This window comes from Budorcas taxicolor, chromosome 11, assembly GCF_023091745.1.
Source record: "Budorcas taxicolor isolate Tak-1 chromosome 11, Takin1.1, whole genome shotgun sequence".
NCBI classification, from domain to species: Eukaryota; Metazoa; Chordata; class Mammalia; order Artiodactyla; family Bovidae; genus Budorcas; species Budorcas taxicolor.
This window is the reverse complement of record NC_068920.1, coordinates 132,504,087-132,518,899: the sequence shown is the minus strand read 5'-3', so window position 1 is coordinate 132,518,899 and position 14,813 is coordinate 132,504,087. Positions and strand designations below refer to the sequence as shown.

At 53.2% G+C, this 14,813-nt stretch overlaps 1 protein-coding gene across 1 annotated transcript in view; it reads right to left on the bottom strand.

Annotated features, from left to right (window-relative positions):
• The window catches only part of OTOF (otoferlin), an 89,677-nt gene that overhangs the window by 55,302 nt on the left and 19,562 nt on the right, over nucleotides 1-14,813 (bottom strand). Inside the window, exon 3 of the mRNA XM_052647757.1 lies at nucleotides 5,411-5,499. Coding sequence (XP_052503717.1) covers nucleotides 5,411-5,499 — 89 coding nt within the window. The remainder of the gene's footprint in view (nucleotides 1-5,410; nucleotides 5,500-14,813) is intronic.

The window sequence follows — 14,813 nt, the reverse complement described above, 5'->3', positions numbered from 1 at the left end:
GAACAACAGTGGGGGCCCCATCAATGCTGAGTGAGTCGAGTTGTCCCACACTTTGCCCCACAATTTGAAGGTTATTGCTCTGGGAGAAGAGGGTACTCAGAGAGATGTTCTCACATGGCGATTCCATGTGGGGTAGATGAAAACATATACGCTACTTTTGACTGAAGGGACAAAAGCTCGGGAGGGGGGGGCAGGCATCCACAGGGTGTGAGACAGGAGGGGCTCTTGGGGTCCTCCGGTGCTGCCCTTGGCTTATAGGGGAGGAAAGTGAGGCTGAGAAAGCAGGAAGGGATGCAGTTAATTTAATGGCCACTCTGGGTGAGATGAGGTATCAGGTGGAATCTGACTTTAATGTGTTTGATGTTTGTACCCTCCTGATGGGCTCTGGAGGGCAGACACTGTTTAAAAAAGCCTCCTGTCTGTGTGAGAGGAGGAAGTGGCAGGAGCAGTCAGAATGCATGCTTCCCTCTGAAGTTCAGAGCTCCATCTGCCAGCTCACCCCACCCCCCTCAGGGTGAAACTGTTCACACTATTCCTCTATTCTAGAGCCCACCGAGGCTTCTAGGCTCTTCTCAGACCAGCCCCTTGGCAGCTGCCTCCCCCCATGGCATCCTGGCCTCAGCTTGGGCAATGCAGACTGAAGTCCCAGGCCGGGTTCAGGAGACCAGGCGCCGCTGCCCCTGAGTCTCAACTTTAGGTGGGCTCTTAGCTTCTGTCCTGTGTAGCCCTTCTAAGAGTAGACTCTAGGCATGAAGATATATACTGGGCTTCTGCAGCCTCATCTCTTCAGGGTCTAAAACAGTGGGGTTGCAAAGAGTCAGACACGACTGAGTGACTGAACTGACTGAAACCTGAGCATGAACAGAATCATCAGGAGGGCTTGTTAAAATTCAGACAACTGGGACCCACCCACCCATGGTTTTGCTGGCCATTGTTTAACAACTGGCTGGGGAGGGGAAGGGCAGTCCTGACTTGCAGCTTTTGCCCATTTCCATGGTGTGAATACCCCCACCAAGGTCAGTTTCAATCTTCCCATGTGAAGTTCACTGAACACACAGTCGGGAGAGATGTGTACCATCAGCCCTTGGGAGTGGGCCCCACGCCAGGGGCTCTGACTTAGCAGAATGCCTATTTCTGACCTGTGTCCAGGTGATGCTGATGATGGAGGTTGGGGAGCGTACTTTGAGAATCCCTGTTCTATCATTGCCAACTGGAACTTCAGGCCCTTTTGGCCCTACTAGGGCCAGTTGCGGAGAAGGCAATGGTACCCCACTCCAGTACTCTTGCCTGGAAAATCCCATGGATGGAGGAGCCTGGTAGGCTGCAGTCCCTGGGGTCACTAAGAGTTGGACACGACTGAGCGACTTCACTTTCACTTTTCACTTTCATGCATTGGAGAAGGATATGGCAACCCGCTCCAGTGTTCTTGCCTGGAGAATCCCAGGGATGGTGGAACCTGATGGTCTGCCGTCTATGGCGTCATACAGAGTCAGACACGACTGAAGTGACGCAGCAGCAGCAGCAGCAGCAGCAGCAGCAGCAGGGCCAGCTGAGCACCTGCTGAACGCTGGATGTGCAGGCACAACTTTTGCCTAGAAGCCCAGAGAGCCATAGAGCTGCTGCAGTGTGACAAGACACCCCCAGGGGGCAGGATGGGGCTACTGCCCCACCAGTGCTCAGAAAATGTCCTGGCCTTCCAGCTTAACCAAGGTTTTGGAGGTCAGTCTTGCAAGGGACATAAGAGGAGAGTTTGTCCTGCAATAGCATTCTTTGAAATGGACAGTTGATGTGATCTTAGTCTTATGTAAAGAATAAAGAAAAACATTTTTATAAAACTTTCCTCCTTTTGTATGTCTGGAACGTACTGTTTAAGCAAAACCAGGGGGCTTGCTATGAAAACACAATTTCAAAACTCATGCCCTTATGTTGCTTCTAGCAGAACACTGCCCTCAACCCCTTCCATAGACGTTCTCTGGGGAAGGAGCTGGTGTAGGAAAGAAGCCTTCAATCTGGTCTGTCTGGTGACCCCAGAGACCACATCCAACCCTGACCCTTGCTGCCCTCCGTCTGGACTGGCTGGAAGCTCAGCAGGGTCTGCCTATTTCTTCTCCTCCTCTGGGTAGGTCCACATGGAGGAGTTGCCTGGGAGAGGGCCCAGGTGGGCTCCCATGTCCCTGGAGAGCTGGGACTGTTCCCTGGAAGGTGCAGGCATGAGGCCATCCATTCTTTGGGAAGGAGTGCCAACCCCGGGTCAGGAGGTCTGGGTTGAAGACTAGGTTCTGCCTTGACTCTGCTGTGTAACCCTGGGCAAGGACAGTCTCTGGGCCTCAGTTATCCCTGAGCTGATGGTGAAGGAGCTGGAATCATCCATCTTTGGACAGCTTCCCTTATGCAGCTCATCTGGGTTACCCACCACAAAAAGAGTACCCCTCCCTCCCACACTACCAACAGGGCCCACAGTTGAGCAGGCTGAGTGGAGGCAGGATCCCCGGGTACTTAGCCAGCAGGGAAGGGGCCTTCACACAGTCAGGCCCGCAGACTGACCACAATAGAGCTGCAACCAGGCTCCAGGACCTGTCAATAATTCATTGCTTTCCCCTGGGAGCTGGTGTCAAGTGCCCGAGGGCTGGCCGGGCCTCCACTGCTCTCCTGGCTCCTGAATTATTCAGGAGTCCCAGGAGACTGGTGCCTGGGTCAGGCCAACCCCCTCTCACAGGGCCCTGGACAGGCAGACGGGGTCGTACAATATCTCCTGGATCCGACACTCACTGAGTCCTCATAGGGAAGCCCAAGGCTCTCAAAACAGGACCTCATTCAAGGTGGACGGAGCAGACCCAGGATCTCCTGGCCCCTGACGAGGACACTTTCTTTCTTCAATCCATGTCTCCTCTTTTCCACAGCCCCTACAACCCCTGCGTGAGGGGCCAGCTCCATGGTTTCCACCATCACTGCTCACATAGCCTGGTTTCTGGGAGTCTGAGGATCAGGAGAGGAGGGGGAAGACCAGCATCCTAGCACCCCCTCCACTGCTGTCTATCCCTGTGGCCTCGGTCTCCTCTCTGAGGCTCAGTTTCCCCATCTGCACAGTGAGGTTGCTCTGACTAAGCTCTAAAGCTCCCCGGTGCTCTGCCATCTACTGGGGTCCTGCTGGGGGGCCCAGAGCCCATACTGGTCCTCAGCTTCTGCTTCCTCCCCCACATCCACCCTATTGTGCGTGTTCCTGTTTCTCTTGTCCTCACAGGTCACCCAGTCTCTCATCCCAGGGAAGAAGATCCTGGTTTACTTTAGGGGCCCCAGTAGGGTGTCTTACGAACTTTCTTGTGGGTGTCAGAGGCAGCTGCCTGAATGGTGGGATGCCCTGAGCCAGCCATCCTGGAATGCCCATTCCAAGTACTCAGCTGAGATCTCTCGGGCCTGAGATAAAAACCACAGAATCCTTGGATCCATGTGGTTCCACCCTTCCTGACTCAGAAACCCCTCGACAGCATCATGGTCCACTCTCTGCTAGCTCTCTTCCCAAGACAGCTCATTGGTTGGAGAGCTCTCAGATCTCCTGGCAGTCGGCTGTCATCTGGCAATGCAGCCTGGTCCTCGTCCTGCTTCTAGGCACACATCTTTCCTCTTTCATGTGGCAGGAATCCTTCCTGGGGGGCAGGCATGTCTTAACCCCTCATCTTAGCACCTCCAATGACTAGCACAGTGTCTGGCTGGTACAGAGTGTTTCTCAGTGAATGTTTGATGAGTGACTGAAAGAATGGACAAAGGATGGATGGATGAACGTGTCTTTTGCAATTTTCTCCTCCAGGCTCTCAGCCTCTTGTCAGGAGGGAAGATTTAAAGTCCTTTCCCCGGGGCACAAGGCAGTGCCTATTCATGTTCTCTGCAATCAGCATGAGGAATAGTGGAACCCTCGCCCCTCATCTCTCCTGCTCTGATGGCTTTACCTCTATTAATATGACCTGAGGATCAGGTCAGCTTTTCTTTCATTTGCAGTCTTCTCTCACTGTTGAGTCATAGTGAGCTCTCAGTGAGTAATCCTCCCTTGCATTTTGTGACATGTTTTGTGGTTCAATCATGACTGTCTCTCTAGCTTGTATAAGAGGATTTGGCTTTTGAATCCAAGACAGGAACTGCTGCTGCTGCTGCTGCTGCTAAGTCACTTCAGTCGTGTCCGACTCTGTGAGACCCCATAGACGGCAACCCACCAGGATCTCCTGTCCCTGGGATTCTCCAGGCAAGAACACTGGAGTGGGTTGCCATTTCCTTCTCCAATGCATGAAAGTGAAAAGTGAAAGTGAAGTCGCTCAGTCGTGTCCAACTCTTAGCGACCCCATGGACTGCAGCCCACCAGGCTCTTCTGCCCATGAGATTTTCCAGGCAAGAGTACTGCTGCTGCTGCTAAGTCGCTTCAGTCATGTTCGACTCTGTGCGATCCCATAGATGGCAGCCCACCAGGCTCCCCCGTCCCTGGGATTCTCCAGGCAAGAATACTGGAGTGGGTTGCCATTTCCTTCTCCAATGCAGGAAAAGTGAAAAGTGAAAGTGAAGTTGCTCAGTCGTGTCTGACTCTTAGCGACCCCATGGACTGCAGCCCACCAGGCTCCTCCGTCCATGGGATTTTCCAGGCAGGAGTACTGGAGTGGGGTGCCATTGCCTTCTCCACAAGAGTGCTAACATGTACTAAATTTAGCCAATGCAGGAGACATGAGACGTGGGTTCGATCTCTGGGTTAGGAAGATCCCCTGGAGGAAAGCATGGCAACTCATTCCAGTATTTCAGTATTCTTAAGCTTCCCAAATGGTGGTAGTGGTAAAGAACCTTCCATGCTCAGCACTTAGTCTGTGCCTGACACACAGTAGGCACTTCGTAAATATAGGGATTGATGAATGAATGAACATCTATCTCACTTGATTCTCACAGCTTCCCTTTGAAGTAAGTACTTAGCCTCTTTACATAAGCATACATTGAACTCAGAGAGGTTATACAACCAGCCCAGGGTCACACAGTAGATAACTGAGCTGGGATCTGAGAGCAGACTTGCCTGACTACTAAACCATTGAACCAAACTGTCGTTGAGCTTCTAGTTCTCTGCAGGTGTGACAAGTTCACTCTCAGGGCTCCAGGTAGATGGTCTGTTGGAGGATATCATTACCTTCTCAGGCAGGTAACTGTTGCCCAGCATGGCGGAAGGAGGAAGACTTGAGAAAGGGGACGGGAAGCTGTGAGAGGGCTGGGGGGCTCTGAGGACAACATGAAGGAGCAGAGAGCGGGGTCTTTGAAGGTTAATCCAGGCCAGGATGCGGGTCCTCCTTTAAACTCAAAGGAGAGGGCAGTGCAAGGAGCAGGGAAGGCCCCTCTCCCCTGACCCACTCCCCAGTGCCCCGCCTCCCTCACCCCGCCCCACACTTACTTGTTGCTGAAGACTTTGCTGTAGTTGAAGATCTGAATCTCGAGCATCTCATTGCTATCGATGCTGCTGGCCACCGGCCACCGGAAGGTCTGAGGAGAGAGGGGCAGCTGTGGCCTTGCGTGGAAATGACAGGGAGGGGTGAGGGGAGTGGGAGGGGGTCCCTGATAAGACGGCCCCTCGCATCAGCCCGTGCTTCACAGGGACCAAGCTCACACCTGGAATCTCATTTAATTCCAACACCACCTTGCAGCGTGTGTGCTGCCCAGTCCTTTGGCAAAGATGGTGCTCGTAAAGTCCAACAATCTTCCCAAGGTCCTGTGGTCGGTGAGAGAACCTAGAGCCAACCAGGGCTTCTGGCTCAGCCCGGAGCTCCTTCCATTGTCTCCTAGCTGCCTCCCAGCTCCTGGGTGCTCTTGTGCATGGGTGAGGCAACCAGGGTGGGCTGTGAGTTTGGGTTCTGCTGTGTGCCAAGGGAAGTTGTAAGTCTTTGGCTCTCTCCTGTCAAGATGGTTCTGATCCTGCCTTGAGTGGGAGGTCCCAGCCTTCCCCATTCAGGTCACACCCCCTCTCCCCCGGCAATGTTAACTTCAGGGACAGATTTTAGCACATTGGTGTGATTAGGGTCAGGGCCACAAAGAGGGGACAGCTGGTCTCATTCATCATTTCTAAATTTGCCCTCACCGCTTGTCTTGATTTAATTATTGAATCACAATGATGAACAGGAAGTTCAGTGGGATTTTTTTCCCTGATGCCCTAGAAATGGCAAGAAGAGCCCAAAACAGAGGCCAAAAGTTACAAAGCACTCCACTCACTAAAGAGAGCTACTAACAGGCAGAGCTAGGCGTCTCCCTAGGGCTGCCCCAAGGTGGGCTACCCCAGCTATCACTCCAGTCTTCCTCTTCTTGGCATGTGAAAGAAGACGGGCGAAGGGAAAGCTGGAGTGTCTCATCCCAGGCACAGTGTTTTGTGGCATTTCCCTGGGAGAACAACTCAGAGAGGGAGGTAGCACAGGAAGGGAAGCCTGGCATGTGAGCTCCAGTGACCTCTGCCCCTGGCAGCGGACTGGCTGGCCTGTCCCCTCAGCCTCTCAGGGGACCCATGCAGCACCCGTGGGCAAGGACAGTGGCCATACGGGAGCCTGATATGCCACTGCTGGGTGTGTTGACTATGTGGCTTATGCTCTGTGGGTCAAGTGGGTGCTGCAAAGAGAAGTCAGGGTCAAGTTGGCCCGTCGACCCTCCACCCACGGCGGCCTGCTTGGGGGAGGGGTACTCAACTCCCACGAGGCCGGGGCAGGAGCTGGGGGTGGGGTGGAGCCAGGTGTCCCAGGTTAGAAATCTACCCCTCGCAGCTGTCCACCCGGTGTCCTGTAAGACAGCAGGCCTACCATGTGCCCAGAGGCTTCCAGAGCTGATTGGAGCTCACTAGAGAAGCTGCCGGACTTTTCCGGTGGCTCAACAGAAAAGAGTCCACCTGCAATCCAGGAGACACTGGAGGTGCTGGCTCGATCCCTGGGTCGGGTAGATCCCCTGGAGGAGGGCGTGACAGCCCACTCCAGGATTCTTGCCTGGAGAATCCCATGGACAGAGGAGCCTGGCGGGCTACAGTCCATGGGGTTGCACAGAGTCAGACACGACTGAAGCGACTGAGCACACGGCACGCAGAGAAGTTGACACACCACCAGGAGGGGCCACATTCACAGCAGAGACCAAGAATCAGATCAGGTCACACTCCCTGTCCCCGGCTGAAGTGGGAGGAGGAGGAAGTGGAGGCCAGAGCAGGCGTTCCTGGCCCACTCTGCGTTTTGAGCTGTAAGCCTGAGAGGAAGAAGACCAGACGAAAACAGGGAGCCAGGATGGAGCAGTAAACGCTTCTGGACTGGATTTGAATAAAAAAATGACCAGAAAGCTCTGAGGTCTGCTCAAGGTGTCACTGAAGGATGGTATCAAGGGGGATTTGACAAGAGCAGGTGGAAAGCAGTGACTTAAGTTTCATTTTTATAGCCCACGAAATTCAGAATGCAAAAAAGGCTAGTAAAAAAGAATAACAATAGTAATAATGATTTGTAGAGGACTTTTCATTATGTGGGTCTGAATGCTTTACATGCAGTAATTCATGAGTAATCACAACCACCCAAGAGGCTGATCATGTCTTCTCCATTCTACAGCCAGAGGAAAGAGGTCTCAGAGAAGTAACAGGACGCTATTGTTAGTGGCCCAGCAAGTGCTGGGGGAGGCTCCTGAGGGCCCACCCTGTAAGCTTACTGCTTCAGAGCTGCTCTTCATTCTCCACTGGGGATTCAGGGGCTGGTGGGGGGGACCGGGCCAGCCTGGCAGGTCACCGCCCAGTATGGGCAGGGCCTATCACAACTTTCATGTCCCCTCTCTCCAGGGCTGGCCAAGGCCCAGGGAGACCGTCTGACACCCCCATGCTCAGTTGGAGCAGGCAGATGAGGGAGGAAGAAGCAGAAAAGGGAAGGGACGGGGGGTGGGCTGGGAGAGGGCTCTGAGAGGGCTGTGGGGAGAACTTTGGAGGTCTTGGACACAGAAGGAAGAGGAGTGGGGAGGGGAGGCTGAGAGGCAACCTGGCTGCCAGCAGGCCCATTAAGCTGCTTTGCTCCTGCATCTGGAGGCTTCCAACTCAGTCAAGGGTGTGGTTTTCTTAATGAAGTTGTTGCTATTGGGCTGCAGAGAAATAACCCAGCACGGCAAAGGCCTAATCATTAGCCACGGTGCAGGGAGGAGAGGGCCTGGGGGGAGAGAGGCACTGAGGTTTTGGTTTTCTTAGAACAAAGGGGAATGGGTGCTTGAGCCACCTGAGGGTCTGTGCGTTGGATTTTGGCACCTGAAGGAGGGAAGGGGTGGGAGAAAAAGGAACTGTGAAAGGGAGTGTTGAAGAGTGACAGTGGTGAATACAAAGAGATGGGAATGGCTACCAGCTCCAGGATTTTTGCCTGGAGAATCCCATGAACAGAGGAACCTCGAGGGCTGCAGTCCATTGGGTCCAAAGAGTTGGACTCGACTGAGCAACTAAGCATACACACACACAGAGAGAGAGGAACTGGGAAACAGGAAGTCATTTAAAAAAAGGGGGCCAGAGCGGGACACAGCTTGTGGCTTCCACTTGCCCGTTCCAGGCACTGGCTTGCCTCGTGGTCAGGGTGCAGTTTACTGGGTCGAAAAGCAGGCCACCGTCATGGACCCGTTTGCTAAGCAAAGAGGAGGGGAGTCAGTGAGGGTCGGATGGGTGCCTTGGGGAGCCCTGATGGGAGGTGAGACTCCAGAGGAGGCCCACCTGGATGCCTTTTCAGGAATTCTTCAGCTGAGGGAACACATTTAGCCTTTCCAAGAAGGAGTCTCCACTGAGCCCAGACAACCCACAGAAGCCTGAGGAACGTGAAAATGTGGACGATTCGCGTCACGGAGCGTTGGGGTGGTTTGTTATGCAGCCCTCGCTGACTGTGACAGTCCCCTGTGCTATCTGTGCCTCTCTCTAGGAGGCAGCTTCACGTCGGGGAGGTCTGTCATCAGTGGCAGAGCTGGCTCCCTGCCTGGGCCTTGTCCTCCACATGCCAGCCCCCTCCCTCCCCACAGTCCCCAGAATTCCTGGGATAGTGTGACTGTTCCGCTCAGCAGTTCAGGGCCTGAGCAGAGGCCACAGGGCTCCCTGGGGGGGTCTGTCTGCACTCAGCCTGCCACATGGAGAGCGCTCAACAAATAGGCCTCACACAGCTGCCTTGACTGCAGGCTGTCCTTGCTGGTCTGGGTACGGCCGGGCTAGTTCCCTTCTCCACATCTCCTCCTCTTCCCCTGGAGAGTGAGGGTGACATCCCAGGACTGCTTCTGGGGGTCCCCGTGAAGCTGGTGAGGCATTGGCACAGAACCCTAATCAACGTGGTGCCTCATCATGGTGACTTACTGTGCCAGGATAAGGCCTGGCATCCTGGGGATGGACACTGCAGGGGCTGCAGGGGCCTGCTGGGGACAGAGCCTCTCTCCAGCCTGAGGAAGCACCAACATGCTTCTCTTCCTGCAGCCACAGCCATGAAGGGTTGTACCTTCTAACTCTGGAGATGCCTTGAAATCAGTGGCCTAGAGACTCAGCCAAGGGAGCCCATGTATCATCTAAGGTCCCACCTCGTGTCAGCCTCCAAACTCTCCAGGTAGTCGCTGAGCCAAACACTGCCACTCCAGTCGCCATGAGCCAGCAAGCCCCACGCAGGGGCAAAGTTTGCTGAGTACCTTCTATGTTTGCTAAACACCGCCTCTGTGCTGGGCTCTGTATGGGGAAGCAGGGGTGTCTCTTGGGAGCTCCTGAGTAGTTCTGAAGATAGACACAGACCTGAAATTGCAGCCTATGATGGGAACATTGACAGAAGTAAGGTGGCAAGCATTAGGGATGGGTGGGGAAGAGGAAAGAGCACTAGTGGTGAAGAACCTGCCTGACAATGCAGGAGACAAATGAGATGTAGGTTTGATCCCTGGGTCGGGAAGATACCCCAGAGGAAGGCATGGCAACCCACTCCAGTATTCTTGCCTGGAAAATTCCATGGACCGAGGAGCCTGGTGGGCCACAGTCCATAGGGTCACAAAGAGTTGGATGCGACTAAAGTGACTTAGCACGCATGAACGCACGAGGAAAGAGGACCTCTGTCTGGAGTGTGGAACTGTGACCCAGTTCACCTGCTCTCGGCTTGGCCGTGACCTGGCAGGTGACGGCCAGGGCTGCGGAGTTCTGCATTCTATCAGCCCCAGCGATCTAGGACTCCACGGAAACGTTTCCCTGATGTGGGCTGGAGAATGACCTGGGTTATCCTGGGCTTCATCAAGTAAGTTTGAAACCATCTTAAATCAGCAAGGTAGTGTCCTTAAAGGGACGGTCCTCTTGTTTTAGGGGGAGGATATTAGGATATGTTGCAAAGCTGTAGGGTGCGATGGAAAGAGACCTCTTTAACTTGGGAAGTTAAAGATCCAAGTCTCAACAAGTTGGGTTCATTCTTTTGTTCATTCTTTAACTAAACAACATTTCCCTGAGCCCTGTGCCAGGTCAGTAATGGAACAGACAGGTGTGTTCCTGACCCGTGTTGCTCACAGCCCATGTCTTCCAGGTACAAGCAAAGTGGGAAGATGAGATCTGACCCTCCACACCCCCAGGCTGATGACCTCTCCTTCTCTGGGCTCAGAAGGCTCACACTGTATCTTTTTTGTTCTAGGTCTATCTCCCCACTGGACTGAGCCCTTTGAGGGCAGGGCTGAGCCTTGTCCACTTTGTAAGTGGCCATCGGCTCTGGAATTAGGCTTCAGTTCAAATCCTCATGTGCTACTCATTGCCTGGGGAAATGCCCACTCAGTGCATTGCAGTGAGATATAAGGCTCAGGTGAGCTCTCAGCCTGACAATACATCACAGTGGCTCTTATTCATACAAGTACTATTGTTATTCTGGCCTCTCTTAGGGAGTCTGGTCCTCAGAGAGCATGGTTAAGGCCAAAACAAGATGGCTAGAAATAGGCTAGGGGTGGCCATACCCCTTCCCCTCCTACCCTCCTCCCCGGGGCCTCCGCTGGCTGCTGGCCTGGCACAAAGGCTGTCTCTCTCTCTTTAACTTGGAAAGTTAAAGACCCAAGTCTCAAGTTGGGTTCATTCTTTTGTTCATTCTTTGACTCAGCAACATTTCCCTGAGCCCTGTGCCAGGCCAGTAATGGACCAGACAGGTGTGTCTGGTCCACCAGGGAATAATCCCTCTCTCTCTAGCTTCTCCATGGTTGTAGGTTAAATGTAGGATCTCAGGTTCCAGCCTTTGGGAAAGGAGACACCAAGTCCAGGCTCTGTTTCCACCATTGTTGTACAAGGCATTGTCTTTCTGTCAGCCCCCAGTCCCCCAGCTCAGGCTCGTCAGCCCCACCTGCTGCAGGCCCTCTCATCCTTTTCTAAGTAGAGGAGGGAGGGACATCTGTTTTCACGTCTTTCATTTCATTTTTCAGCCATGCCACATTTATGTAAGGCAGAGAGAGCAAGGAGTCTGTTCCTATTTTTCTAAAGGGGAATCTGAGGCTTGGAGAGTTTGAGTGGCCATCCCAAGATCTCAGCGTTAATCAAGTCCAGTGCTCATGACTCCCAGGCCAATGTGTTTATACCCCACCGAGCTGGTTCCCAAAGGTCCTGGGCACAATCAGAGTGAGAAAGAGGAGTTCCTGGGAAGCCAAGAGGCCTTTGGAGGTTTTGCAAGGGGCAGCTGAGGTTTCCTTTCTCAAGCTTTTTTTGGAACCACTGACAGGCCGGTTCTTTCAGGAATCAGCCAGGAGAGTCTAGGACTTGTCCACTCCAGGATGGGGAGACAGGTCCAAGTGTGGGTGCAGTCCAGGCTATTTGGAGGGATCTCTGGGCTCTGCCTGAGCAGGAGGTGGGAGGGTAGCCTCCCCTGCTCTGTGTGTGCTCTGCTGACCGGTGGCAGCCTGGCTGTGAACTGCTTCTTAGAAGGAGAAACGGAGGCAGGGCTGTGGAGAGACTCCAGCAAGGCCTTGCAGGGGCGTTGGGGGGCGGGCCAAACAGCTTTCTACTCTGCCTTCAGAGGGGGCTTAGAATCTCGTCTAAGCTTGGATTTAGAGCCCTGTCTTTGCCACTTACAGCTGTCGCCTTGGGAGAGAGACATTCTCTGAGCCCAGAGTTTCCTCACCCGTGGGTTGCTGTGGAGACTGGATGGATGAGGCTTTGCTAAGGACAGCGCGGTGCTGCTGTGGGAAACTGCTGCTGTGATCTTCCCACGGGGCTGCCCACCAGGGAAGTGATGGGCAAGTCCCTCTCGTGGTGGGGGGCCTGGGCCCTGCAGGTCACTTAGCATCCATACCCCATTCCACCAAGTGCCAGTGCGTTCCCCACTGTGATACCTGGCAACTTCCCTGTTGACCCATGGGTGGGTGTAAATTTCCCCAGGTGAGAACCACTTCTCCCCACCTCGAGGCTGCTATCTGATCCAGGCACATGCTTTCACTCATAACTCTCTGGCTCCCACCCCTTCCTGGCGTCTCCACACTGGCCTGGAGGCTCCCAGTGCCCAGCTTTCTGCAGGGACCTGCATGTGCTCTTGCATCTGCTTCTCTCTTTTGGGGGCATCTTTTTGGACCCAACACACCAGGTGCTCAGAACGTGGTCCTGGGCTCAGGGCAGCAGGACTGACTCCCCAGCCCCCACCCCATGCTGGGTAGCACTGGGAGGAGGAAGGACATGGTGATTAACTTGGAATGTCATGTACACCCAGGGCTCAGGTGTCCTAGGGTACAGTTAATGGAAAAGAGTGGCAGTGTCCTTTGACGGGGCATCAGGTTGCTCACAGGCTGGAGGCCTGGGTGGACATGTCCCCTGGGAGATTTGGTGAGAAGGAGGGAGTCACAGGCTCTGCCCAGCTGACGGGGGTGGGGGTGCAGAGGCCCAGGGAAGGAGAGCTGAGAGATGGAGCCAGGCTGCCTGCATCCTAACCTAACCAGGCCCTGCACCTTGCGGCTCTGCCTGAGGAGGGGGTGAGGGGAAGGAATGGGGGGGTTGTACGGTGGGGCTTGTCTGAGGCCGAGACACCAGGCTTGCATGTGTGTGTTAGTTGCTCAGTTGTGTCTGACTCTTTGTGACCCCCATAGACGGTAGCCCACCAGGCTCCTCTGTCCATGGGATTTTCCAGGCAAGAATATTGGAGTGGGTTGCTATCCCCTTCTCCAGATCTTCCTGACCCAGGATTGAAGGATTGAACCTGGGTCTTCCACACTGCAAACAGATTCTTTACCATCTGAGCCACTAGGGAATAATCCCTCATTTTGATCATGGCTTTACAGAGAGACCTCATACTTATCATCAGCTCCATTTGACAAATATGGTCACTGAGGCTTAGAAAGTGAGGCTGAAAGTCACGCAGCCAGGAGGCAGAAAAGGCAAGGGCAGAACTCTCACTGGGGAGGGTACAGCTTGGGGGCTGTGATGGTCCTTGGTGGCCTGAGCCCGGTGGGGAGGTTGAGTCCATGCTCCCTGTGCTGACAACTCTGGGACTGCGGACACAGCTTACCGTGTGGGATGGGCCCAGAGTGAGGCCAAGACAGCAGCTCTCCGAGCACACCTGGAGTTTGCTTAGCTAAACGCTGATCTCAAAGGGAACAGGCTGCTACAAGGCCGTGCCCAGCCCAAACAGAGCCAGACGTGAGTGGCAAGACCAGGAAAGACGGGGTAAGTTCTTCTGGGTTCAAGCGGAGCTTCTGCTTTGAGCCTAGACGGTGACTTAGGATGGCTGCTTCTCACCCCAAAGTCAACCCTGTAGGAACTGGAGAGGCAAGAGGGAAATATGGATTCACTTGATAGACAGACAAGCAGAAGGGGGGAGCCCAGGGAGATCAAAGACTGTGGAGCTTACAGGCGAGCGAGTTGGGGGGAGGGGAGAGGGAAGGGGAAGCAGCCGTGGGAGAGCAGGTTGGAGGAAGTCTTCCCAGGTTCTGTTCTTATCGCTTCCTGGCATTACTCTGGGGCAATGGCTGCTTGCTCCTTGACTAATAATATTGTGAGAGAGAAATAAAAAATCATCCACCAACGGACAAAAATCAGTGACCACTGGATTTAACAGGGAATGATATTTTTGAAGTTGTGAAGGAAAGAACTTCAAGCTTAGAATTTCATATCTAGTGAAATTCTCATTCAAATTTGAAGAAATAAGGAATACATTCTCAGATTTATACATCTTTAGAAAGTTTGCTACGTAAAGGTTCAAATTAAAAATGCTTTTGGAGGAGGTACTCAAATAAGAAGAAAAACAATTCCAAGAGATACTTCAAGCCCTACTAGGATGAGGTTTAATACAAATAGCTGTTGATAGACCAGCTGCCTCATACCTCCTTTCATTGAACTCCCAGAGCTAGTTTGTTAAAAAGTGTTGCCTGCCTTCTGTCAACCATGTCTCTTCTTTAAGACTTAGAGATGAGACCCTGACTCTTACTGTGGTGACTGGGCCCCCCTGGTGCTCTCGCCTGCCCTTCAGCCCCTAGAGACTGACACAGCAGCCTCTGATGGCTGCTCAGTACCAGACAGGGTCGCTGATACCAAGGGAGTTCAAACAGAGCAAAGTAAAGAGATGGGGAGAGTATCTCACCTATAAAAGAAAGACAACACGCTGAACTATACAACTGGAGCAGAATCATTAGAATGAATGGTCCATAAAAATAGGTATCAGCAATATGAAACAAGTTTAGGGAGGCATAAGAAAAAAGAACATTAGTAACCTGGAAGATCCATCTGAAGAACTCCCTCAGAAGACAACAGGAAAGGATGACCAAACAACAGCAACAACAAAACAGAAAAGCTAAGAAATGGAGCTAGAAGTAGTACTGACATCTGATCATAGGAACTGAAGAGGCAAGGACACTATAAAAACTGA